General features: G+C 36.2%; 2 protein-coding genes across 2 annotated transcripts; one reads left to right on the forward strand and one right to left on the reverse strand.

Moving 5' to 3' along the window:
* The first annotated feature begins 9,366 nt into the window (after positions 1 to 9,366).
* On the forward strand, positions 9,367 to 12,166 carry LOC127795912 (20 kDa chaperonin, chloroplastic). Its single transcript, XM_052327891.1, has 6 exons — positions 9,367 to 9,535; positions 9,624 to 9,819; positions 10,874 to 11,053; positions 11,131 to 11,286; positions 11,608 to 11,685; positions 11,801 to 12,166. The coding sequence occupies exons 2-6, from the start codon at positions 9,643 to 9,645 to the stop codon at positions 11,972 to 11,974; spliced, it is 765 nt and encodes a 254-aa protein (XP_052183851.1). The 5' UTR covers positions 9,367 to 9,535; positions 9,624 to 9,642; the 3' UTR covers positions 11,975 to 12,166.
* An 801-nt stretch (positions 12,167 to 12,967) lies between these two features.
* LOC127794960 (auxin response factor 19-like) lies at positions 12,968 to 22,568 on the reverse strand. The gene is made up of 13 exons (XM_052326303.1): positions 22,055 to 22,568; positions 20,342 to 20,454; positions 20,168 to 20,263; positions 19,702 to 19,758; positions 19,397 to 19,552; positions 19,209 to 19,293; positions 18,581 to 18,671; positions 18,333 to 18,497; positions 18,040 to 18,235; positions 17,744 to 17,882; positions 14,190 to 15,979; positions 13,852 to 14,042; positions 12,968 to 13,765 (listed from the first exon to the last, which is right to left on the reverse strand). Exons 1-13 carry the CDS (start codon positions 22,098 to 22,100, stop codon positions 13,585 to 13,587), a joined length of 3,306 nt encoding a protein of 1,101 aa, XP_052182263.1. The 5' UTR covers positions 22,101 to 22,568; the 3' UTR covers positions 12,968 to 13,584.
* Positions 22,569 to 26,274: the final 3,706 nt, after the last annotated feature.

Raw genomic sequence — 26,274 nt, forward strand, 5'->3', positions numbered from 1 at the left:
ACAGAATGGGATACCTTGTCCCATTCTATCCCTTAATTTTTCATTTTAAATTACAACCCCTTAGAAGTGAATTCCATTTTTCAGTATTCATTTTCATATAATTAGTAGAATTAGGAGGATGATAGAATTTTAATTGCAGCCCCTTAATTTTTCTTTTAAATTACAATATTGTAAGTTAATCACAAGAAGACATTTTAACTCACTGTTTTAATACATATTAATTACAATTGTATTAATTTTAGATGGCTAGAAAAAAAAAAACACTAGTAACGCCACAAACATCCCTAGTAGTATGGATGATAGTTCAAGACCTACACCAATAGTACCAAGTCAAGGTAGTCAATCTCAAGCTGATAGAAGTGCAACATCACTAGGAAAGGCAAAGAGAAAAACAATAAGAGCTAGGTCAGATGTATGGAATCATTTTACTAAGTTTACAAATGCAGAGGGTAGATTAAAGAAAGATGCAACTATTGTTCTAGGGAGTTCCACTATGATCCCAAAAAAAAATGGGACTACGACTCTAAAAAATCATATAGGAACATGTAAAAAACACCCTCATGCTTTGGAAACCCACCAAATGCAATTAAACTTGCAACCAACTTCAACGACAACGGGGGCTGGGAGAGAGGGCGAGAGTATGGGATTGGTAAATTGGAAATTTGATCAAGTGTTTGCTAGAAAGGCTTTAGCTCGCATGGTGATGATAGGTGAGATGCATTTCAAATTTGTTAAGCGTGAGAGGTTTAGGCACTTCATTAACGTGATTTGTCCAAAATTTCGGATTCCTTCACGTTGGATAATTTCTCGTGATTGTTTTGAATTATTTAATGAAGGGAGGTTGAAATTGATGAACGAGGTAAAAAATGCATGTCAAAGAGTTTGCTTAACCACTGACACATGGACCTCCATTCAAAGGATTAATTATGTGCTTGACAACGCACTATATTGAAAATAATTGGACACTAAAGAAAAAAAATTTAAATTTTTGTCCAATATATAGTCACAAGGGTGATGCTATTGCTATGGCAATTGAGAAGTGTCTAATGGGGTGGAAACTTGATAGAGTTTTGACTTTGACAGTAGATAATGCTAGTTCAAATGATGTTGTTGTGGGTAACTTCAGGAAAAAAATGGCAAAATAGGATGCTAGCATTATGAGTGGCAATTATTTACATATCAGGTGTAGGGCTCATATAATAAATTTGGTTGTGCAACATGGGTTGAAAGAGCTAGATGAATCAATAACAAGAGTTAGAGATGCAGTTAGATATATTAGACAATCTCCAGCAAGATTAAGAAAATTCAAAGAATGTGTGAAAGTGGAAAAAATAGAATCTAAGGGCCTATTGTCGTTGGATGTTGTAACTAGATGGAACTCCACATACTTGATGTTAAAGACTGCTCAAAAGTTTGAGAGGGCTTTTGAGAGATTTGATGAGGAAGAGCCATGTTTTATGCTTGATCTTGGTACAAGTAGTTGGAATAATGACCTGCAACAGGTTATTACTATTGATAGGAGACCCAAGCCAGAGGATTGGACGATGGTCAAAATGTTTGTTAGAGTGTTGCAACAATTTTATGAGCTTACTTTGCGGGTTTCAGGTACTTCATACGTCACCTCCAACATTTTTTTCCATGAGATTAGTACTGTTCATTGTCTCTTACATGGGTGGCAGGAGGGTGACGATCTTAAGTTGAGTGAGATGGCTGGAAAAATGAAAGAAAAGTTTGATAAATATTAGGGGGGATCCAGAAAAATAAATCACATGCTTTACATTGCTGTGGTGTTTGATCCTAGGCACAAGTTAGAGTTTATGGAGTATGCACTTCAGGAGATGTATCCAGGTGAGAAAGGGGTTGTTACAGTTTTGTCCTTGAAAAATGTCGTATATGCTTTGTATGAAGAATATAAGAAAAAATTGGCACCTCAAGGTGAAGTAGGAGAGCGGTCTCAAGTGTCTACTCCACTTGCTGTGGAGAATGTTGAGAAGGGAAAATCTGGCAGACCAAACTTGCTTAGTTCTCGTTTCAAGAAGTATAAGTATGCCAGTGGTAGTGGGTCTACAACTGTGCCTTCAGAATGGGATAAGTATTTAAGTGAAGTGTGTGAGGAGGAAACTGATGACTTTGACATTTTGAATTGGTGGAAAGTTAATTGTCATCGATTTCCTATTTTATCTTTCATGGCTCGGGATGTGTTGGCAATTCCAGTTTCTACTGTTGCATCCGAGTCTACTTTTAGCACAAGGGGTCGAGTACTTGATCCATTTAGGAGTTCTCTTTCTCCTAAAGTGGTTGAATGTCTGATTTGTACGCAAGATTGGCTTTGGTCATCTACCACCCCAATGAGTGTTGAAGAAGATTTGGATCATGTTGAACAACTTGAAGAAGGTAAACTCATTGTTACTCTTTTTTTTTTTTTTAATTTTAGTTCAATACTTTTTACTTTTAAATTATTTAATTAATTTTGTGTATTGTTTTAGAATTGGCAAAGGTTATTGTTGACAGCCTCACACCTATGGAAATTTAGATTTTGAAGACTCGTGCATTTGTAAGTAAGAGAATTTGAACCTCTTAGTATTTCAATATCTATTGGTTATTTGTTTTGCTTTGGTTGACTATGTTTGAGGTTTTTTTTTAAATTACCAGCATTCTATGCCATAACCAGTTCTGAAAATTTGTTTTTAATTTCTATCACTCTATGAGTATTTGGAATGTTTGCTGTTGTTTCTAATGTTTCTAAAATGTTTTATTGATTTGCAATCTTGAGAACACTCAGAATTATCACTATTAGTAGGCATGGTGAAAAGAAAATTCATGCCAAATTTCAAGTATATTAATAGAAGGAATTGATTGCATATAGAAGATTTAGTACGATGAGATCCCACCTAGTGAAATTGGAACTTGTGATTAATTATTTTAGAAACCATAAGAAGTTCCATGTAACTGCTAGAAACCCAAGGTGGTTGCTGATGTAGTTTTCTCTACTATATACCCATACTATTAAGACTGCATTTGCAATAGATGAAAGAAATAGTGTGCTCTTCATTTTTGCCTTGGCTTTTTTGTTCTCTGCCAAGTGTTCAGAAGTTTTCTCTTGTGTTTTCATTTTGGGAATGATTGATCTAATGCAAGTTAAGGTGTTGCCTAACATAGTTTGACTGACACAATGCTTCGATCATTGATATTTGTCTTGTAAGAAATGGACATCTTTTTTCTATTGACTGGCACTGCAAAAGGTTGTTAACATCTAGCTTATTGGGTTGTATCAAGTTCATCTTGGCAAACCAAAGAGCCTTAATAGGTAACTGAAGTATCCTGAAATCTCATTCTATTGTTCTATCTTCTTCAAACTAGTTGGAGTAGCCACTCAGGGATCCATACTGATGGATCACAGCAAATTTTATTGGCCTTTTGCCTTAAGGTCTGTGCTTTACAGGAAATTTTATTAGCCTTTTACAGTAAGTTTCCTGTCTTGTTAGATGGCTGCTTTGCTACATAAGGGTCATTCAGATGCAATGTTGCATACACCCAGTCCATCTTGGCAAGGCAATGAGCCTTAAAGGGGCTGTGAATAGCTTTGAATGTTAATGGAGTTACATTAATGTCTTTCTTAATTATTTCCTTTAAACTGTAGTTGCAGATCAGGGGAGATGAAACATGACACTTTGCATTAGCATCCCTTGTGCTTTGCCTGCTTGTGTTTTAATTGTTATTGATTTCTCCTGGGTTAGTGAAGATGAAACATTAAACTTGGCATTAGCAATACCTCCATGTCCTTAGGTATCACCAAACCAGCTTTTATGTGCTTCCTTCTCCTATCCCAATTTGAATGGGTGCTGGCCATCAGCATGCGATAGCACAATAGGTTATTTTTTAACAGTCGTTTCCTACAAAGGGTACTGTGATAGCTAGATACATGTTTTTATGGGAAGTTTGTCTTGTGACAAAGCAAGAACCTAAAGAAGGCAGTGAAGTGACTTGCATCTAAGTCTCTCAAGATGAAAAGATGATAAAATTGGCATTTCTTGGTTTTAGTGTATTATGGGATTGAGTGTAAAATCTTCAATTGATTGCATATGGAACTTGTGAAATAATTAGAAACATAATTAATTGAGATCACATTCATCCTTTTTTGTGTGTGTGGTTATTTTGTTTTAGGACTTGTTACTCTTTTTGGATTGATTCCAACTAAGAGTATATACAAATGCTTGCATCACATTGGCATTTTTAATGAGTTATTGCTACTTTAATATGATACACATACCTGTAGCTAGTATGGACAATAATGGAAAATCATATGGGCTAAGTATAATGAAATACAGACTATTAACATTAAGAGTGTTGGAGCAGATTATGAGGTTTGATTCATTGTTCCTTTTTCATCTCAGGTTACTGATGGAGAGAGATTACCTTTGGCAGTGAAGGAATTGGGGTCCTGTGGCTGTGATCTTTACCCACAAGTGAGTTGGTCTTCCTTTGCCCTCTGTAGCAGGGTATTAGATATAATATATTATGGTATTTTAATACTAGTGAGCATGTATGTTCAAGGAAGTGGAACTGCTACTATTTTATTTTATAGGCTGATGGAGATATATGTGTGTGTGCGCGAGTGTGTAAATGCCATGCTTTCGTTTTCTAGTGGTATAACTTTAATACAGTTCAACATTGAGATGCTGGAATTTGTTTGTGGCATATGCTTTAGGTGTGTTTGATTGCTTACGAAACTTGCATATTTCGGTTGTGTCTAAATTGCTTAAACTCTACTGTTATATAGTGGTCGGTTCAGTTTTAATCGGTTATATAGTGGTCGGTTCGGTTTTAATCGGTTATATAGTGGTTGGTTCGGTTTTAATCGGTTATATAGTGGTCGGTTCAGTTTTAATCAGTTATATAGTGGTCGGTTCGGTTTTAATCAATTATATAGTGGTCGGTTATCGGTTCGATTTTTTATTTTAGGCCAAATGTCGGTTATCGGTTCGGTTCAGTTAGGATATTTTAGGATTCAGTTATTCGGTTTCGGTTAGTTCGATTATATCATTGTTGGCGATCGGTTCGGTTCGGTTAGTGTTCTCGGTTTCGATTTTTTATTTTTGGGTGGTTCGGTTCGATTATAACCGATTACAAACCCCTATCCCTACAAAGTTCGCGTAGACTCATTAGGACAAGTTGTTTCGATCTTTATTTATAATAATTTAATAAAATAATTTTTTAGATAATAAAAATTTCATCTGAAAAATCTACATTGAGCTAGACATTAAAAAAAAAATAAGTGAATTTTTAATTTACAAAACTTGGTTGTAAATTTATCATATTTTTTACTTATTCAATTTTTATATTTTTAGATTTTTTTTCTCTTATCTATATTATTAATTAAAAAATATTTATTTTTTAAATTTAAATATAAAATTTTAATTATTAATTTTATATCTCAAAAAATAAAAAAAATATAATATTTATTTATATTATTAAATACCATTAAATTAACTCTTACCTAAAACTACATATATGCAGAAGACAACCTGGCATTGCGGAAACCATAAACAAAAATAAAATAAGAGGCAATGAAGTCAAAACATAGGGGTTGAACGCAATTAAGTCAAAACAGGGGGGTTGAACGAAGAGAGAGAGAGAGAGATGGGTCAAACCAACACGTTGACATAATTGCAACCCTTGCAAGCAATTAAATATACTGTTCAATTATTGATTATATTATTTTATATATATACAAGTAAGCGACAGGCAGCCGCCGCCGCCGGAGGCTGATTGATTGAACTTGTTTTTAGTGCTCCTTCGCCTGGGCTTCCCAGTTTCAACTCTCTCATTCGTCAGCAAATGAGCGTCAGAATGAGGAGTGAGAAAGTGCGTCACCCTCGGCATAGACGGAGGACATGTCCTTGACGCGACGCTTTATCTTCTTCCTGCTTCTTTCGCTTCGCTTCTTTTCAATTCTCTTCTTTTCTTTTCAAGAGCTCAAAATTGTAAAAACTGTTTCAAAACACAGTTTCTTCACCTACTCCCCATGGTTTTCCCAGTTTCAACTCTACAGAATTTTCAATGTTTTGAATTAAGGTGGGAAAGTGTGAATTCAAATCTGGATGTGTTTTTGAAGTTTAATTTATATTTTTGTTTTTATATTTATATATATTTTTTTAATTAATTATTTAAACTTTTTATTATTTTAATTACAATCATCTAATTATATTTTTGAGTCAATTTATCTAATGTATTTTTATATTTTCTTCATGTAACAATTTAATTTTTTTATTATTTCGATTATATTCCTATATCTATATTTTTTAATTAATTTAATTTTAGTACCTTGATATATAAAAAAATGTTAAATTAACTCATATCATCACTTTACATTTTTTTAGACATCAAAATATAAGAGTTAAATTAATTCCAAAATATAGGTACATGAGTGTAATTGAACCAGTGAAAAGTTTGAATTGTCACATAAAAAAAAGATGTCAAAATATAAAAATTAAATTGATTCAAAAATACATATTTAGGAGTGTAATTCAAATAATAAAAATTTTAAATAAAAATACAAGAACAAAAATATGAGTTTGATTGTGTTTGATATTTGAGAAACACTTCCTCATAAAGTATCATTCTATTTTATTGCTCGCATCAAGCAACTCTTAGGTTACCCGAAACAGGCAAAATGAGAGGCTATGTTGCATGGAAACAGCTTGGAGAAGTCGTTTTTCCTATTTCTAAAATATTTCTTATTCTCATTTTGGACCCTATTTATATTTATTTTATTAAAAAAATATTTATTTTCATATTTTCATATCATATAAAAAAATATTTTTTATTTTCATTTCGCGTAATATAAATGAGAAAGAGGAAGCATGAGCCCCATCAGGGCCACTCCGTTTGCATTATACATCAGGCAATATGATAGGATCAGAAAGTATCCAAAAATTTCAACATCGCCATTATGTGCATAATAAACATTAACTATTAATAATTTAAAATATCATACTTAAGTGAATATATATAATGCAAAATATCATAATAACATTTACTATTTTAAATTATTTTTGTCATTTTTACAGTCAATAACATTTGGTTAGACGGAATTGCTTTGAATGAAAAGGGAAAAGAGTAGATGGAATGAAATGACTATTATGTTTGGTACAGCTAAAAATAGAAATAGAATGAATAACTCATTTCAATATTATGTTTCATACTTTTTATATGAAGATAAAAATATAATTATGTAAAAAAAAAAAGAAAAGAGCTGGGTGGGTTTATTTTTATTTTGTATAGTTAAAATATTTGGCTTGCATTTCTTTTATTATTTTTTTTTTATAAAAAATCACTTTATTCACTAATGAAATTTCTAAAAATGCTGTTACCACAAATAAGATTTTGTTATATTGATCTGTTTCATTCATTCATACTAATAATTTCATTGGTTAATAGTTTTTTTTTATTTTATAATTTAAAAATCATCCACTGTGTTTTTCTCTCTCTCTTTTTTTTTTTTCTTTTCTAAATATGAATCTTAATTTGTGGTTGAAAAAAAAAAAGACATAATTAAGCTTGTTGCCTAGGTATTTGGTTTTGTATTAGTGATGCCAACTTAAATTATGGACTATTAATAAGTCTAATCCAATTTAATAATAAAGGAATTTAATTCTAGTGTAAGTAAAAATTTAGAAATAAGAGAGACATATATAGTAAGAGAGACAAGGGGGTTAGATTTTAAATTTGTGAAAATATGTTTGATTTGAATTTTTTTTTTTAACATATGAATTAGAATATATAATTAGATAAAATAATATATATATATATTTAATCATATTAGGATAAGATATGTATTTGAGGAGTATTTTAAATACTTTACACATTTTTTTATATATATAGGTATTCTTTAATAAAGTTTAACAAATATCCACAATAATATACACGTTGCCATTTTACTCTTATTTTATCCAATGAGAGTACAAGATCAAGTAATATATCTAATTAAAAGTTTTTTTTAAAAGGCTACAAATATAAAATTAAATCATTACAAATTTCTCTCCATTAATTATTCATACTTTTTCTAGACTACAAAAAAAATATTATCTTAACCCACACCTACTTAATATTGATAGTAAGTGTGTGTTATAATACCATTTCTAACATTACAATAATTACTAGGTTATAGAGATGCATGTTAAACTGGTCAGGCTGTGCTGGGAGAAGGTATCTGGCCTTCAACACAACCCACGTACTAGTAAGGTATGCTTCTGAATATTGAATTGAATAATAATAATATCATCAGTTCTATTAATTTAGACATGTTAAGACGGGCTAAACGACCATTGAGTTGTGCTATTAGCTCTAGTGCAGTACAATTTGTATGAAATATTTGTTATTATTATTATCATTGTTATTATTTGAAAGTGTTTACTGAATGTGATTTATTATATATAAAACTAAGTAATATCTCTAAAACCTTCTCAAGACTATAAATTTGAGATTTTAGGTCGTGACAGATCATATGAAATGTAAATACCTAATTGTGGTGTAAGTGATAACAGAGACTTGAAAGAGATTTTTGAGAGACCTTGGTGTGTGATAAATTAAAAGAAATTTTAAAATAAAAGGCTAAACTATTAACAGTAGAAAAAGTTTTGCCCAAAGTGACATTTGTACAACCCTAGTAAACAACTCAGTAGAAATTATTAACAGTTTTGGTGGAATTACCGAAATTGGGGTTGGTTACACCGTGTGTGGGTTTATGAATTATGAGGCCCAGGCCCAGGCCCTTGGAGCTTTACTATCTATGTGGGCTGAGGGTTCAAAAAGAGGTCCAAAATCAAACGCTCCAAAAGAAAAAGAGCAAACATACCTAAATTTCGGAGAGAATATTCAATTAGTATCATCATGCTTCTTTATCCTGTATTCACTCGTCCCTAATTGGTACATAACCAAAATTTATTAATTAAATATAAATATAATCTCGGGTTGGGGGGGGGGGGGGGGGGGATCTTGTACTTGTCTTCTAACTGTCCCCCCCCCCCCCCCCCCCCCCCCCCCAAGTAGAAATATAACAAAAATCTGTTAATATAAATAAATAAAATTGGATTGGGAACCTTGGGCCTGTCCCGATCCCGGGATATATCATCATCAATACGGTAATAAGGACCCGTTGAAGATAGATTGGGGAGAACAGGATTTTAACGAAAACAGCCCGTTATCCGATTGGGCCGGTCCAAACCCAATTCATGGTTGGGCTGGGTTTGTAGCCGTAGCCCTAGCCGTAACAGAGCCGGTAGCTACCCACCGCCGTGGTAAACGACAACACCCTACCCTACTTGCACAGGTAAATTGTTCTCTCTCTCTCTCTCTCTCTCTCTCTCTCAGTCATCCAAGCAAAGCTTTGCTACCAATTTCTAGAACCCTCTTTATCTCTTTTATAAAACCTATCCTTCTTCCTTTCCTTGCCCTGCCGAACTTGCTAGGGTTTTGCATTATCTTCTTCTGCGCGCATTCCCGCTTTGGTCACTCGATTCTTTCAAATCTGAAGGTACGTTGTCTTGTTGCTTGCGAATTTGTATGTGTATACCAGGCGTGTGGCAATCCAATGGTAGTTTTGTTTTTTGTGGGCTTTGCAGTTAGGGTTTTGCTTCAGGAATGGCGACAACTCAGCTGACGGCGCCGTCAATTTCCGCAAGGCGCTTGCCGTCGTTTGAGGGATTGAAGCCTTCAACTGTGAGTGTTCCGTTGGTTGGTATGAGGAAAGGAGGGCTCAGCCTCGGGTCCTTCCGCGGCCGCCTTGTTGTTAAAGCTGCCACCACGGTTGCCCCCAAGGTTTGGAATCTCTTCTTTTGCTTTGGTTGTACTTGATGGGATTTCGCTTGGATGAGTTATCTTTTTATCTGATTGATGAATTATGCTATATGGTATGAAGTGTTGCTGTTATAGAAAAGGTTCTGTTTTTTGAGAAGGGACATGGAGCCTTGGTTGGGCTATGTTTATGAGCTGGCGAAGGAATGGATTGGAAAACAGAATAAAGGGATTGATTGAAGTTGGATTTATTTATTTTTTGGTTGGATTAGAAAATTAAAAAAGAGAGTAAATAGATATTTGCCAAAAGATCCAATTTTTGGGTTCGAAGGTGAGCCTCGGCGCAACGGTTAAGATTGCAAAACTGTGACTTGGAAGTCACATTTAAGCCTCTTTCTAAGCAGGGGCAAGACTGCATGCGCCTTACCTTCCCCAAAGCCCGCAATGCAGAGTCTTGTGCGCGGGATTCGCCTTTACCATTATCCAATGTTTGGGCTTGCTATCAATAAAAAGAAGTTCGTATGCTCTAGAATTTCCTTCACAAATCCTGGTTCCTAGAGGGTGTTTGTGGATATTTTGGTCTTATGAATGAATCATGTCTTGATTCTGTTCTTATTTGGGAGGGGAAAGGAGCTGAGCGGAGTTCTTGTCTCAGTTATTAGTTTAATGACCGTAGTTTTGCAAGTGAATAAATGATGTTGTTTTGTTATTTTAATTGTTGATTCTTTTAGACTGACATAGTAATTGTCTCCTCTTCAACTACGAGTTAGCAACTGCTAGCTTCTTGCTTTATTATCAAAAATCTCGAGCTATGCCCTCTGTCTTATGTGAGTTTGACATTGGCAAATTGTGGTTTCATTATGGACTTTAAATTGTAAATTTGACTATTTTCAGCCTTCATATCCTGTCATTCTCGTTTCTCCCCTTCATGTCGATTGTAATTGAGATACAGTATCTGCTAGTAATTGTTTCTGCCTGTACATTAGTTTGGTATTCCTCAGACTTGTGCTTGCACTGAACTAAATCTCCCATTGGTGTCATTTTGGTTCCATGCTATGTTGGTTGTGGGGTTCTTCAGTTCACTACACTCAAGCCATTGGGTGATAGAGTGTTGGTGAAGATTAAGACTGCAGAGGAGAAGACTGTAGGTGGCATCTTACTTCCATCATCAGCACAGACAAAGCCACAAGGAGGTGAGGTTGTTGCTTTTGGCGAGGGTAAGGCAATTGGGAAGAACAAAGTGGAAATTAGTGTGAAGGTAATTGTCTTTGTTATTTTTATTTCCGATGTCCCCATTCCATGTTTTGGTGATCTATTATATGCTCTTTGGTGCAGACTGGTTCCCGAATTGTGTACTCCAAGTATGCAGGGACTGAGGTGGAATTCAGTGGATCAAAACATCTTATACTAAAGGAGGATGACATTGTTGGTATTTTGGAGACAGATGATATCAAGGATATGAAGCCGTTGAACGATAGAGTCTTGATTAAGGTTTGTTATTATCTGATTTCATTCCCTTTTCTATTAAAGGAGTTGCAGTCAAGAATCTAGCTGCAAGATTAATATCAAAATGTGGTGGAGTTTGGGATCTTCCCCAAACTTGGCACAGCATCAACAACTGGACTAATTTGCATTAGAATTGAAGATATGGAGTTGACAAAGCTCCCTCCTTTATTTAGTTTTTCGTTCTCATGGTTCCTCTTTTTCTAGTGGTTCACCGGAGTCTATATTATGTTTATAAGAATATCTATTTCTTTGTACAATCATATTGTGTGGAGTTAGTAACCCAATTGTACTAAAATTCAAAAATAGGTGGCCGAGGTTGAGGATAAAACTGCTGGTGGCTTGTTGCTAACAGAGGCAACCAAGGAGAAACCATCCATTGGCACGGTAAGAACCCTTTTCTTTTAACCTCATCAAGGTTTAGCATGTGTTATTTGCCCGCTATGACAGTTACAGTGGAAGCGGCTTCCCTTTCCCGATCTTCTGATTCTGTTTGAAACAGGTGGTTGCTGTCGGACCAGGACCCCTGGATGAGGAAGGTAAGAGAAAGCCGCCATCTGTCGCTTCCGGGAACACAGTGTTGTACTCAAAGTACGCGGGGAATGATTTCAAGGGTGCCGATGGTTCGGAATACATAGCTCTTAGGGCATCAGAAGTGATGGCAGTGCTTTCTTAGATTGTTTCGTTTTCGTGGGGCTTTTATGCGTCTACTTTCTCACCCACACCAAAGATCTAAAGCACCCCAGTTTTGGGAAATGAGAGAGCTCATTGATGTAATAGCACTTTATGCACGAACTGCAGCAAATGGGTTTAAATCCAGTTGTGACTGTTGCATTCTAAGTTATAAGCTTAAAACTTGTTTGTGGAATTCCTTGAGGTGTTCCTAGTCATATCTCATTTTTGCCTCTTAACTTTTTTTAACTTAGCCAAAAGCTATAAATGGATTGCTCCTAGATGCTGCGGGATTGGACAATTTAGGCAGGCAAGCCAGCCTTGTTCTGCTTAAACTTCGGCAGGTAATTGAATTGAACAGGAAGTACTTTTTTTTATGGTTTGAAAAGGTTAGAGAATGTAATGGAAATAGATGCAATGAAAATATATTAAACATCATGATGTATGGTCATTGTACTCCTTTATGGAAGGATAATGTTTAAATCAGCCGAATTTGTTGGTTGATTCAGTTTTTTTTTTATCTCTGCAGACCAACAAATTCAACTATGCTGGTATGTTTATCATTGTGGTAAGATAGTGTGATTTAAGTTAGGAGTAAATTTTAACTTTTTAAAATAACTATAAATATTATATTTTATTTATCAAAAAGGAGTTATCATTATTAATGCTTTCAAAATACAAAATAAGGTTTCTACCCATTTTTTCGTAATTTGGGAAGGAAAAAGGGATGGATTTCATTCCGTTATTATTGTTGTTATCTCTTCCATTCCATCTGTTTTCATTCCTTCCTCTCTCCCAAACGCATTGTTAGGCTAGGCTCATCCTGCTTTTCCAGCCCAAGAACAAGATGAGGTACAGTTTCATTCAAAGATGGATATTATTGTCTTCTGAACTCCTGGTCCTGGGGGGAAAGCCACATGCATAATCAGAAGATAATTGTAATTAGAACAGTTGGGTCCCCATTCAATCTGCTATGTACAAAGAACAACTTGGAATATTAAAATGAGAAGGATTGGTGTTAATATTTCACATTGGAAGATACAATACTAAGGATATATACTGGCTAATATACATACTGGCTAATACAACAGCAACATCAATCTCAGAGATAGTGTGATTGTGTACTTACAAGCCAAAACATGATTTTTCCCAAATGGCTGCTTAAGCCTGGGCAAAACGGAGGAATGTCTTAACCTAAAACAAGGAAGATGTTACAACATTCTAAATCTCTAATTCCATGTTCATATTCTAACTCACATTGGTTAACAGATGGGGATAAAAGTTGAAAATGACTGGCAAGTTTCTCGACCAACATAAATTCAAACTATTCTTTGCATTAGCAACTGGTGCCAAGCAATCACATGGAGATCAGCTTTGCAGCAATGGAATGCAGTTAGTGTGGGACAGCAAGAATGATTGCATCTCTCGAACTTCGAACAGAATCGTTTTGGTTCCGATAATTGCCTCACCGGGATGGAGACTTTCAATATATTTCTGGTGATTGAAGAGGCACATCCGTAGAACTACGATATAAAGCTTCATGCTGAAAGGAGGAGCACTTTTTAACTCCTGAATTTAGACTATGTAAGAATGGGTTTCTGAAACAAGAACTATTCATCTGTTAAAAGAGGTGGCTGAATTATCATCATAATGTGCTCTCCAAGCATTGCCGCTGTCAGTCCCACTGCATGCTTGTTTTGGAACGGGCATGTGACCGAGATCTCCATCCAAACTCAATTGCTGCACCTCAGCAGCTGAAAGTATCTTTATGCTCTGAACACAAGTCACAAACTCCCTGGAAGCAGAGAGAGAGTGGGCTTTGAGAAAGTAACTAGGAAAAGAGAATACAACGATTTAGTGGAGAATCTATGTATGACTTACTCCCAAGGATCGTCCCCAACAAGCAGGATGTCATTTTCGTGATCTACATAAACAAGTTTCCACTCTGTTCGCTGTGAATCTTCCAGTTGTCCTTCAATCCCAAACAGGCGGGCCAAATCATGCTTGAGCTCATCATAGCCTTTGTAACGAGTGACATCAATACTTCTTCCTACCGAGCCACGTTTTTGAACCTTCATAAAGATCAAACTAGTGTTACGACCTCATTTAAGCAAAACAAAAAGGATTAGGGGATATATTATATACCATTGCACACACTATTAGTTATCTTTCCTTTCTTGATATGTAAGCGATTTTAAGTATACAAATGGTCAACAGACCTTTGTGTATGTTCGCATCCTTTGAGTTTGGTTACCCCACAACCCGCCGCTTAAAGCACCAGCATCGCCGATTCCAACATCAGGGGAACACCCTGTCTTGAAAGGTATGTTTGGCACCCCAAATGACTGCGAACTAATTCCAGCAGTGGACAACTCTGTCTCAATATCCCTTCCCGTGCCACCATAATTAGAAAGCAAGTTCTGAATGTCTTTTCCAGAATCAAAACCCCTCGATAATAAGGCATCAGGTGTGAAACCATCCACATTGGGCGAGAAAGGAATACTGTTCCTGGACTGCCCCTGAACATCTCCATCCAGAAAAGGTCCAGGGAGTGAGAAATTCTGTTGGATGGCACTAGCATCCAAGCAATATGAAGTTGCAGATGAGGAAGCATCTAATTGATCTGTAACAGGACCACTATATTTTGGTTGTTCAGGTCCTTTCAAGCCGTGCAACTCATTTTTAATTTGAATTTCAGGCTTGCTTTGGAGCTCTTTAACCAGGTTACTAGCAGGATCAACCACAGAATCTCGCAGCAATATGGATGGATTCTGTTGGTTCCGGCCAAGTAAATTAGATGAGGAAACCTGACAATTGTTTGTTGAGGGGGAGGTTGAACATGATGGAGCCTCCCCGTCAGTAAGACCAGAATGGGCCCTAATTGGTTTGTGCTGGCCAAGAAGTTGATTCACAGTAAATTGAGGTGATTGCATGAGTGTTGATGTCGAGAAACTGTTACCACTGATTTGCTGCTGTTGGTTTTGTGACAAAGGCAGCTGTTGCAATTGCCGGCTTTGATTATGAGACTGTTGTTGCTGTGGTAGCTGAGGCTCCAGACGAGGACTTACTGAGGATAACAATTGCTGTTGCTGTTGTTGTCGTTGTTGCTGCTGCTGCAATTTTTGTAGCAGCTGTAGTTGAAGATGCTGATCTGAAAGGCTCTGCTGCAGTGTATTTTGGCCTTTTGGACTCTGTGACAGGCTAGATTGCAATGATTGTAGAGGGGTCTGTTGTAACTGTGCCTGCTGCCGTTGGGTCCCTTGCAGGAGTTCAGATTGTTCGATTGGTTGTTGATACTGCAAGTCCTGTGGCAAGGGTGTCAGCTGAAAAGAATTCCTATTTATGGCAGGGATGCTTTGTTGGGAAGGGGCATTCCCTGTCAGTAATTGTTGCTGCTGAGGTTGAGCATGTATGACTGGTTGCTGTAAATTCTGGTTTGGCATCTGGTTAAGGCCCTTCGAGGTAATTATACTGTTGTTTACCAGAGCAGATTGTAGTATCTGTTGTTGCTGTTGCTGCTGCTGTGGCAGCGGCGGCGACTGCTGTTGTGGGTTGTGTTGTTGCTGTAGCTGCGGCGGGTTGTGTTGTTGCTGTAGCTGCTGCGGTTGTTGGTGTAGTAGCTGCTGCTGTGAATTGACGGAAGACTGCAACAGTTGTTGCAGCAGCAGTTGCTGCTGCTGGGGCGGCCACGCCAGAGACGGGTGAGAGGGTTGACCAATTTGTTGATTTGCTTTATTGAACTGGATACTTGCTGTAGAAAGAGCAGGGGCTTGAAAGTTCAACAACTTGGAGGGGTCATCAGGGGTAAGGTTATTTTGCAAAGAGATCGAAGAACCAATAGGTGGGAAGAATCCTGATTGAGAAGCTGGAAACCGATTATTCTGTTGCATGCTCATCCACTGGACTAAATTTAAGCCAGGGAAGATTGAGCTTGAGGAGTCTTTCATACCAAAGTTATCAAGGCAGGCCATTCCTCTCTTGAATATAGCGTCCATGTCAGAGTTATCATCTGTGCAATAACTTTTTGAGTAAGTAAAATAAGGAATGAAGGTAGATAAAAAATGCAATACATGCTAGGCTTCTATGCTTAGAGACAAAAAAATTAGTTCTGCACCATCTGACCATTACATTTCATTCGACTGCTCTTGGTGGATTTTCATCCAGGGGAACAAAAATCTAGTAAGAAATTTACTAGAATTTACTTGTGTACTCAATCTCTATGTACAGCCCACGTGCTTTGGTGGGTGGACCAAGAAAGGCATCCCCAATGTAGAAGGTTCCCTACTTTGTGAGGTTAGGGGAAAATCGTATTTATACGCAGCCTTCCACAACTAGAACCCATGACCTTTCAATCACAAAGGACTAACTTTACCACTACAACCAAGGTTCGCTTAGGTAGACTACTGACATTAAAAGCTAGAACCAGTAATACAGAGAAGTTCCATCACTAAATGGAAAGGCAGTGCACAAGAAAATGAGCTTGTAAGCATCAGGGGCAACCATTGTAATCAACATTCCCTGTTATGGATTTACTTCCAAGTATATGGTGCTAGCTATCAACCCAATACTTGCATCCAACAAGCAAGACATTCCAACCATGAACATGGTTCTGCTCCCTTCAACACATACACGTAAATAAATAAATAAACCAGAAAATCAACTTGCAGGTTCTTGTTTAACTCTCAAATAAAGCAGGAGTACCATTATATTGATCCAATTGATAACCCATGTATTAGACATCAGAATTGTTAGAATTAAAGAAACGCAATAGAGAGATTGTATTGTCTTCTATATCTATTTTGTTACAATCAGTGATGTCAATATATACACAAGCTAATAAAACAATTAAGGAGAAAATTGTGGAAGAGAGGAGAGCCAAGTTAGGGAGCAAATTATGGGATAATTGGTCTCCCCTAACAATAATCTCTCTAATCTTATCTCTAACCCCCCCAACAACAAATCCCCACTTCTCAAACTAGAAGGTCTGAACAGGTGAAACAAAGGTGGAGCCATGCTGGGGTGTTGTCAGTGAAGCTTGGGGAGTCTTGTAATTCCGGAGAAATAAGCAGTTGCTAGGAACAGAGAAAAAAATTGATCCAAAATCAGGGATAATTGTTCAACAACAGTTGATTCAGATATTGCCACAGCCTGGAGGAATCTAGTGGCCAAACTGGAGAATTGCTAATGGTATCAGATACCATTGGAATAAAGACCAAGAAAATTGTCAATGGCACCAGAATACCATTGGAACATAGATTAGGAGAATTGTGAATGATACCAGAATACAAATATCTAAACACTACGACAGGGAAATCAACTTAAAGTAGGACAATAGGATCTCACTCTGTACCACTAAAATAGAATCTGTGGAAGTTCCCCAGCTCCAACTTAGCAGAAGGGGCCATATTCACAGCCCTTACACAACATAGGGCCCATTGCTTGTGCCCTGTTTGAGCAAAGAGCAAAGCCATAAGCTGTTGATTCTATCATACAGGGCGCAAAATCAGGCCACCAGTTCTGGAGGAGACAAGAACTGAATAGATTAGTGGCCAGTGGCTGTCAAAGACCATATGATACAAAAGGAGTATCTTTCTTTGGAGAGTGAGCTGTCAAAGATTATACGATACAAAAGGAGTATCTTTCTTTGGAATCTCTCTTTTAAGTTCAAGCAACATAAATCTCAATCATGGAGACTGCCTGTTCCCATAAGAAAAGGTTGCTTTATTTCAGACACATCACATGTTATAGGATATAGCTAAGTACTTTAGCTTACCTGGAAATCCTGGTTGCTTGGGAAACTTGGGTCTAAAAAATGGAGGTGGGCAAATGTAGAAAGGAGTTACAACAGGCTCAATCTCCCAAATTGAAACTCGACTGGGACGTTCCCCAGCAGTTGATTCATCCCAACCAACCTGCCAACAAAAAAAATGTTGATTGTTTGGCCACAAAAGCTGGGCTATACATGTTAAAGAGATTTCATGAGTGCCAAATTACTGTGCACAACGTTCATCTAGCATCACAAAATACTGAGTCCAAGCATTTTAGTCTCATCAAGTAAACAAACAGTACCTGAAGATTGCGCCATTGTGAATTTTTCCACCGCACTGCATCCAGATCGCTGATACCCGTGATCGTCCCCATGTATCTACGCACTCCTGAATCTTCAGTTTCAAACATCATCCTAAACCGCATGCCCAGTGAAACTTGAGTATACATTGCTTTATTATACTTGGCTAGAGGAATCACAAATTCAGAAGGGCTGGCCCTGTTAAATAAAAATAATATTTTTTAACACTATCTGAAAAGCTATGCAAACTTAATCAGATTATGAAAATAGCAAGTAAGATTTGCTACTGTAATACCTTGGGTTATAAAATATACTAAATGGACTGTTATTTGCTGCAGCATGAGCTGCTGCAGCAAGAATCCCAATGTGCATGCTGTCACTGGATATGACTGATGAGGAAAGGGCCGGTTGCTGCCTATTAGCACGCCTTATTCCCAGTAGAAGCTGTGATTTCTCATCTCTACATGCAATCAGATTTTCTAAGCTCAACAAGAGTAGTAATATAGAGCCATAATCCCATTTTCTCAATCATCTTTCTCATACCTTATGAAAAGGACAGAGTCACCAGCAGAGAGTCGTTTAGAGCTAACAAAGACACTCCAACCTGTAGTCAACAGGTGCCTTTTTGGTTGACCTGAAAATATGAAGATGGAGTCATAATGCATCATTCTGGTTACCAAAACCCTTTTAACACCTATCACATAAACTTTCTCACTCAAAGTTGCTGCGAGGAATAAGCATAGACTGTCTTCCAATGTCTCCATAAGGCTCTAACAAACTCCCTTACCTTATGACAAATAATTCTATTAAAACAATTACAGAACACGTATTGATATCTTCAACTCATCAAAGGCACCACCAAGAGTTGGTTCATCCATCTCCGGTCCGGTTTCCTATCCTATACCAAGCGGAACAGTAGATTTACTTACCAAAGAGACCTTGTAAGCAAAGCAACAACAGATCCCTATATTATCTTTTTCAATGGGAGTAATATCAGAACTGAGCAAGTAACCAATCCTAGCTTAGAATTGGTAGAAGGCAGTACTCATCTAACAGAGAACTTCACAGATATATGTTTCTAGGAAGGATTTAGTGAAGATCAATAAAATATGAGAACAGGATAGCACAATGAGAAAGGAGGGGGAAATGAAAGATTTTAAAGGAGGATTACCTCGGTAAATATGTCGGAATGTCCATGTCTGGTCATGCAAATCTTTAGCTCCAAGCTCCTGAGCAGGGGGTTGCATTGAAAAATCCTACCACAATTTCCTGGTAAGCAATGGAAGAGAAAACCCAGTGCACCAAAAAAATAATTACATTTTGTAGTTTCAAATTAAAGTATGAAATTTCTGCACATACTAGAGGCGGGAAGATTTTCTCAGCAGCTCGACGAGGTACAGAAAATCCACCATGAGTGCTTGTGTCACTAGCTGTAAGAGTTTTGCAGAAAAATTCTGCAGGCTGCCTACTTTGCTTCAGGCCCATATCAGATATGAGGAGTGCTTCCTGATCAAACTGTAACATATTCCAAGAATATTTTAAAAAGGCTGACGTAACCAAACCACCTCCCCTCCTCCCCAAGAAAAAGAAAATAAGAAAAGGGAAAAAGAAAGAAAAACGACATTACAAGAAAAACAGCTGAGTAATATAATTGGCCAACCTACTTTGTTTACAGGTTGAAGAGTCATCTGTGCATAGACCTCATCACTTTCTGGATCAGCCTGGTCAAAATAGAAAACTCCACTTACCAATTCCGCAGATCAATTAGACTTTTAAATGAGTCTATTCTCAGATCCTCAAAAATGACGTGCATCTTTACTACAACTCATATAGTGAACCATCCATCTAAATTAACCACCAAACAATTTACACATGTTTGTTCTAAGTAAGACAAAAAAAAAAAAGAAGGTAACAAAGAAAATTATTAGAATTTTTATTTTAATATTTTGGGACAAAAGAATTACAGATGCATTTTTTATCCAATTAACAAATGGATTTTCTTTCAAACATGAAAATAGTTCTAAATTGGTGAGCTAGAATTATGTAATCAACAGCTTAATATGTCATCATTATTGTTGTAGGAAAATGCTTGTCGAAAGCAGATTTGCATAACAATAGAAGTTCTCATACATGTAAAGTGACATTGTGGAGCATGCATGTCAACTTGGAAGGAAGGTTAGGGTAGCTTGGTACACCATCAGTCTTCTTTTGCATTGACGCTGCAACCTGAGAATTCTAATTGTCAGCGGATGTACAAACCCAATTTTAAATCTTTTATAATGATCAAAAGATATAACAACATACTTGCTCACTGTGACCTTGAGGGAAGTATACCACAAGACTCCCAACAGGAGGCAAAGAAACAAGTGGTCCCGCACAAGCATGCCACAATTCTGAATTAATAAGCTTCCTTTCCCCTGTAAAGTCAAGAAAATAGAATAAATGGTGAAAGCCAAAAATCTATGTAAAGTTGGATGAATCAAATCGAAGGTCCATACACAGAAGTCCATTAAGTTCAAACGATATCTTCTTAATCTTGAACCGCCATACATGGAAGTACTTTAAGTTCAAGAATATGTTCTTAATCCTTGGTTCAAGATTAACCTTTTTGATAGGAGCAACCTTTCTTGGTGATAAGTAAAAGAGGCCAAATGCGAGGCAATTTCTATACTCTGAATCAGACTAGCCTCAAGTAGTCCACTAACACTTCCTCATAAAGGGACTATCAAGACTGTGACAGGAAGAGTGAATGGCCAGTCAGGGCCAGACAAGACCATTCAGAACCAGAAAAGTAGTATCCTAGAAAGTAGTCTTTTACATTGAAACTAAAGTTGTTGGGTAAAAAGAAAAACATAACCGCAGTTACCAAATCACCTAAAACTTCAGCAGCTTACCCATTATTAAATGTTAAAACCATAATAAGAGGATTAAACAGATCGGATTGTTGCTTCCATTTGGATGTGCATTCCTCAACAAAACCACAATCTCCCTTCTTTTCTAAGGCATTCACTCTTCTTATTGGAAAAGATAAAAACTGATTTTCACTCTCACTGATTTCTGCATTTTCATCTCATCCACCAATATGGAAAAAAAACATTTGAGCTTAATTGCAAATAAGCTTTTGGTCTTTCTTTGGTTTCTATTAGAAGCCACATCATATTTTCTTCGCTTGTCAATAAAAAATTGGCACTCACAAGTACAATCAACCATTGCAATATAATAGCCATAATTATCAAAAATCTGCAGTAACGCATGCTGAATGCCATCTATGGACTTTCAATGGAAAACAAAATAAAGTTGAAAAAACACAGCTCAAACCATGTAAAGGAATCATATGCCTAACAGCTGCATTTTTCCAGCCTTACCAAGTGTAGCTTTTATACAGAATTAAACGAATACTTTCAAAGGTGCTTAATCAAATTTAGCTTGGATCTCGTAGAAGGAAGCATTCCTCTTTGCTTGTTTGCTTTTTTGTTCAAGGAAAATAATAGGTTTTACAAGTTCAATGCTCCAACCAAAGATAATCATATTACTGTTAAATTAACACAGAAAAATGCTTAGCTGGGGTGAAAAATGCAGAGATTCAAGCAGAAACTGGACTCGATAAGAAACCAGCATATTTGAGGGGAGAGAGCATCTTTGAGGAAATTGAAATTAGAGCAACTATTATCTTGGCCCCCTTTTTTCTCCACGATATCTTGTTCCTCAACAATATTCAGCTGACGATGTAAAAGTTATCGTAACAGATCCAATTTAATTTTTGAAGTAGAAAAGGTTGCTCGTGGACACAAACTTGTACCGGTATATTAAACCTAGGAATGACTTAAAATTAGATATTTAACAATCACCTCATCACAGTATGCAAAGATAATGATGCTTCACCTAATTCAATAGGACTGAACAGGCTAATTAATATTATATAACCGTATAAGAAGGTCAAAAGCAGAGGTATATTATCTCAATAAGATAGCTCGGTCAATCAATGAAAAGAGAAAAAAGTAAAGGTAAATGACACACCATCTCTGGTGCTTTCCAGATGATAACCATTTGATGGAGTCTTCATACTGACAAATTTCAAGCTCAGGCCTAGCCTTCTTCAATTGCCTTTCCTTTCAGAAGTAAAGGTGCCGCCCATTGGACATTGAACTGAAGCAAGAAATTAACGAAATCTGAAGCCGACGAAAACTCTCCGCCTCAAATGCATGAAGCCGCTAGTTCTGCTCCGGTAATCTTCGAATCTCTACTTCAAGAACCGGCGACTTGAATTTGCTTCCATCAAAATTGCTTTTCCGGCTTGAACTAAACGCGGAGTCTCTAGCCGCCGAATTCGAAGTGGTCGGGGAAAACGTGACAGAGGCGGAGGCGGTGAGATCGCCGGTGGAGAGAGCCGGAAAATCTAACGACAATGTTTCGTGTGTGAGAGGGTGCTTCGTAGGAAAGGTAGTATTAATTATTACTCGCAAACAGCTAACAACAGGCCGACATCAAATGGACTGCAGGGGGAGAGAGAGAGAGAGAGAGGTGGGGGGGGGGGGGGGGGGGGGAGAGAGACACAGAGAGAGAGAGAGAGAGAGAGAGAGATTAAAATTAGATACAAATAATGAGGCGTGCTTTGCTCTAAGCAGACATTATTGTTTCACCCCCCACCACCTCCTTATTTAAGGCTTAATTTTGGAGCGTGGAAGCTGAACAAATAAATAGAAGTGGGAAATAATTCCTTCTCTTTTTGCGGTAAAAAAAGAAAGAAAAAAATTGGTTTGAATAGAAGGAACGCAGTCTATTCAGCCTATTCAACGAAGATCCGTGTGGTGTGTTAGTTATCTATGAATTACTTGAAGATTAAAATATTTTATAATGACTCTTATTATCTTACGTCAGTTATAAGATTAATTAATAAATTTATGAATCCACCAATAGAAAAGGATTTAAAAATATTAAGAAAAATTACAATTATTTATATAACAAGCTAAAATTTTATGTAGTTAGCTAGTGGTATATAGTCATATTAAGACTTTATATCTTTTTTTATAAATAAGAGATTGAATAACATAGAAGATTATTATTATTATTATTATTATTATCAATTCATGTTATGAAATTATTTGTAAAAATGTAGCATGATTAAAAATGTAAATGCAATCTTAATTAACCTCATTTATATGTTTGTTTTGATAAAGTTTAAATAAATTTTATCCTATTTCCCTTTCCAAATTAATTATTAAATCTAACAATTATAAATCTGGCGATAAATTCAAGAAATGGGCAAAACGACGTCGTTGACCAGTTATATTACTGTAATCATAGATATTTAAAAATAATCTATGATTACAGATTACGTAATATTACTGCCACGTTTGACCAATAAATTAAGAATTTGGTGAAAGAAAAAAAGGAATTTCATTAGCGGGTCGCTTAGGCCACTACCCGGAAAAGCCGGAGATTTTCCACATGCCATCATAAACCATGGCGTTTCCTAACGTAACATATTACTTCAATAAACATATTTTATTTCTTTAGCCGACAACTTCTTTTAATTAATGTCACACTACTACTTTTATATATATATATATATAATTAACAAAGCATTACAATCCTTCACAATTAATTTGGAAGGCAAATTGGGTATCAACCCGACCCATTTAAATTGAAAAATTGAATAGGAAAATCAAAACTTTTTATGCGGTTGATTTCCTTGTTAAATTTCATATGCGGTATCTATCTATTATCACAATTTATAGAAGTAACACTACGTGTAAAGATGATAAAAAAAAAAAAAGTTTTATTATAAGGTGCATGGATGGGAGGGAGGGGTGTCCCAATTGCATTGCATTATTCATTTGACAAATTAGAAACCAAGTCTGATGCATATATCTGCACACAAATTTACTACGTACAGTTGGCGTACAAAATTACTGCTTTTGAAATGTCCAATTGGACATGGTTGAATTAGCACCCACAAGATTCTATTTAATTTGCACAAGGGGGGGTCTAAATCTAAAACAGATAATAAAATTGGAGGACGAAAAAGGTAATTAAGAACACTAGCTAGTTCCATGGAATGTTTATCTATAATTATTTCCATGAAATGGAAAAGACTTGGTTAAACTTGGTTTATGGCCCCCACTTATGCATTGCAGAGAAGAGAGTGGGCCAACGTTAATTTTGAAGAACCACTAGTCTAGCTTGGCCTCCAGTCCAGATTTTGGAAGGAAAACCACTCGTCTTAATTATGCTTAGCCAGCAACGCCGCTGCCTCGCTCACAATATATAGCCGATCGATCGACTTCCGCGTACGTCCATTTCGATCCACTATCTCTATCAAAACCAGCTTTCGTAAAAACCGAGAACTACCGTTTGCTTGCTTCTTCCAAATCTAAAATCTTCTCATGCTAAAGCACCAGTTACGGCATATATATATGGCTTATGTACGTGGGTTTGTGTGAAAGAGGAAACAGGAAAAAAAAAAACAGACGACTATATTGAAATTCATGATTCTATTAACTGTGTAAAAAAGATTGTAAAAGGGAGAGAGAATAAGAAATTAGAAGGATTATATATATTGTAACCCTCAAGTGTACATGTGCATATAATTTGTTCGAATTCTTACTCTTTTCATGGCTCTCACAACAGTAAGACGATGATACAAAAATTCTATCACTGATATATTTACAAAAAGAAAATATATGAGATGGCAAGAAATTAACTTGTTCCCAATATATATTATATAGTTGATAGACAGCAAAAGAGAAACGGTGAGATATTTGTTCTGGAATTGATTGGGAAAATTATTTTGATATTTAAATAAGGCATGCATGGAGTAATAGAAAAGAAGGCAAAAAAAAGTTAAAGACAGGTTAGATTTGATATTGATAATAAATATTTACTCCCAAATGAGACATCTTCTTCTTTTTATATAGCCATGCAAAAAAAATAATTCTATCTTAGAATTATATATGTCTCCATGCTGGACAACATTTAGAAATAATTATCCTAAAAAAATTCAGAGAGATAAGATTATCCTCATCACAAACCAGTACTTTTTTAAGATTTAAGAGAATGAATTTATCAAAACTCGAGTTAAATCACTAGATTCCTGACAATAATTCTAATCGAAGTAAGAATTTCCATTCCAAATTAACAGCATTCAATTATTCACGAAAACCTCTCAATTTATTTGTACAAAGCCCTCCCTTGTGGAGCACAGAAGTCAAGCAAGACCCAACTATAATAGCCTGTCTTGTGGGTCAAGGTCTAACAACGTCCAACGAATAAGTCGGTACTTGAATATCATCAAAAGTATTAACTATTAAATATATACTTGAGATTCATTTTAATGTATATTAATCATTAATTATTATAAACACGTACGGAACGAAATTGGAGAAAGAGAATTCAACCACTGCAGAATGAAGGGGAGTTACTTAATTAAAGCTCGCCAAATGCATCAGTTGCAGGTCAGCCGCTTGATGATGTCGCTGCCGTGCCGGCCCGTCAGTTCAAGAAGATCCTCCACCAGTGGAACTTCGAATCTGCAGGTTGCTAGCTGTGGAAGGTGGGGGGTTTTTGGGTTGTAATTTTTGAAAGAAAACTAGTACGATTTAGGATTTTAATTAGATTACAATTTTTGAAAGAAAAATCATTAAGATTTGTTGAGTTTTTGGGCAGAGATGCCTTTGAAGAAAGATGAGGTCGAAGAAGGTTTTGCTACAGGGGTCTGAAACTTGTGCAGCCACTGTGTAAATAACAGTGCAATTTTGTAAAGATTTGGGGGTGAAAACAAAAATAGAGAAGAGATTGTTTATTCTTTGGGTGGGATAGACTCAAAAAACCTTTACACGTGGCCCAATCTATTCTCTGCGGTGAACAAGTGGGCCCATGAACGGGGTTTTTTCCTAACAAAATATCAAAATGACCTTTGCCAAATTGTAATTTTGTAAGATTTTTAAATTTAAATTTGTGATTTTGTGTAATTATTTTAATTGAGGATTGAAGTGGAGCTGTTAATAGAATTAAATTTTGTTGAGGATCGATGTTAAAAAAATCTACCACAATAATGGTCTTAAATTTTTAATAATAATAATATAATAATAATTTATTTAACCTCAAATTTAAAAATGTAATAAGTTATTATGATTTGATGACACTGTTTTAAATTTTTTATTTATTTTTTTTATAGAGGAAGAAAAAAAACACATATATGGGTGGGGTGGGCTAGGTTTGAAGAGAGAAAATGAGGC

Source organism: Diospyros lotus, chromosome 2, assembly GCF_014633365.1.
Source record: "Diospyros lotus cultivar Yz01 chromosome 2, ASM1463336v1, whole genome shotgun sequence".
NCBI lineage: Eukaryota > Viridiplantae > Streptophyta > Magnoliopsida > Ericales > Ebenaceae > Diospyros > Diospyros lotus.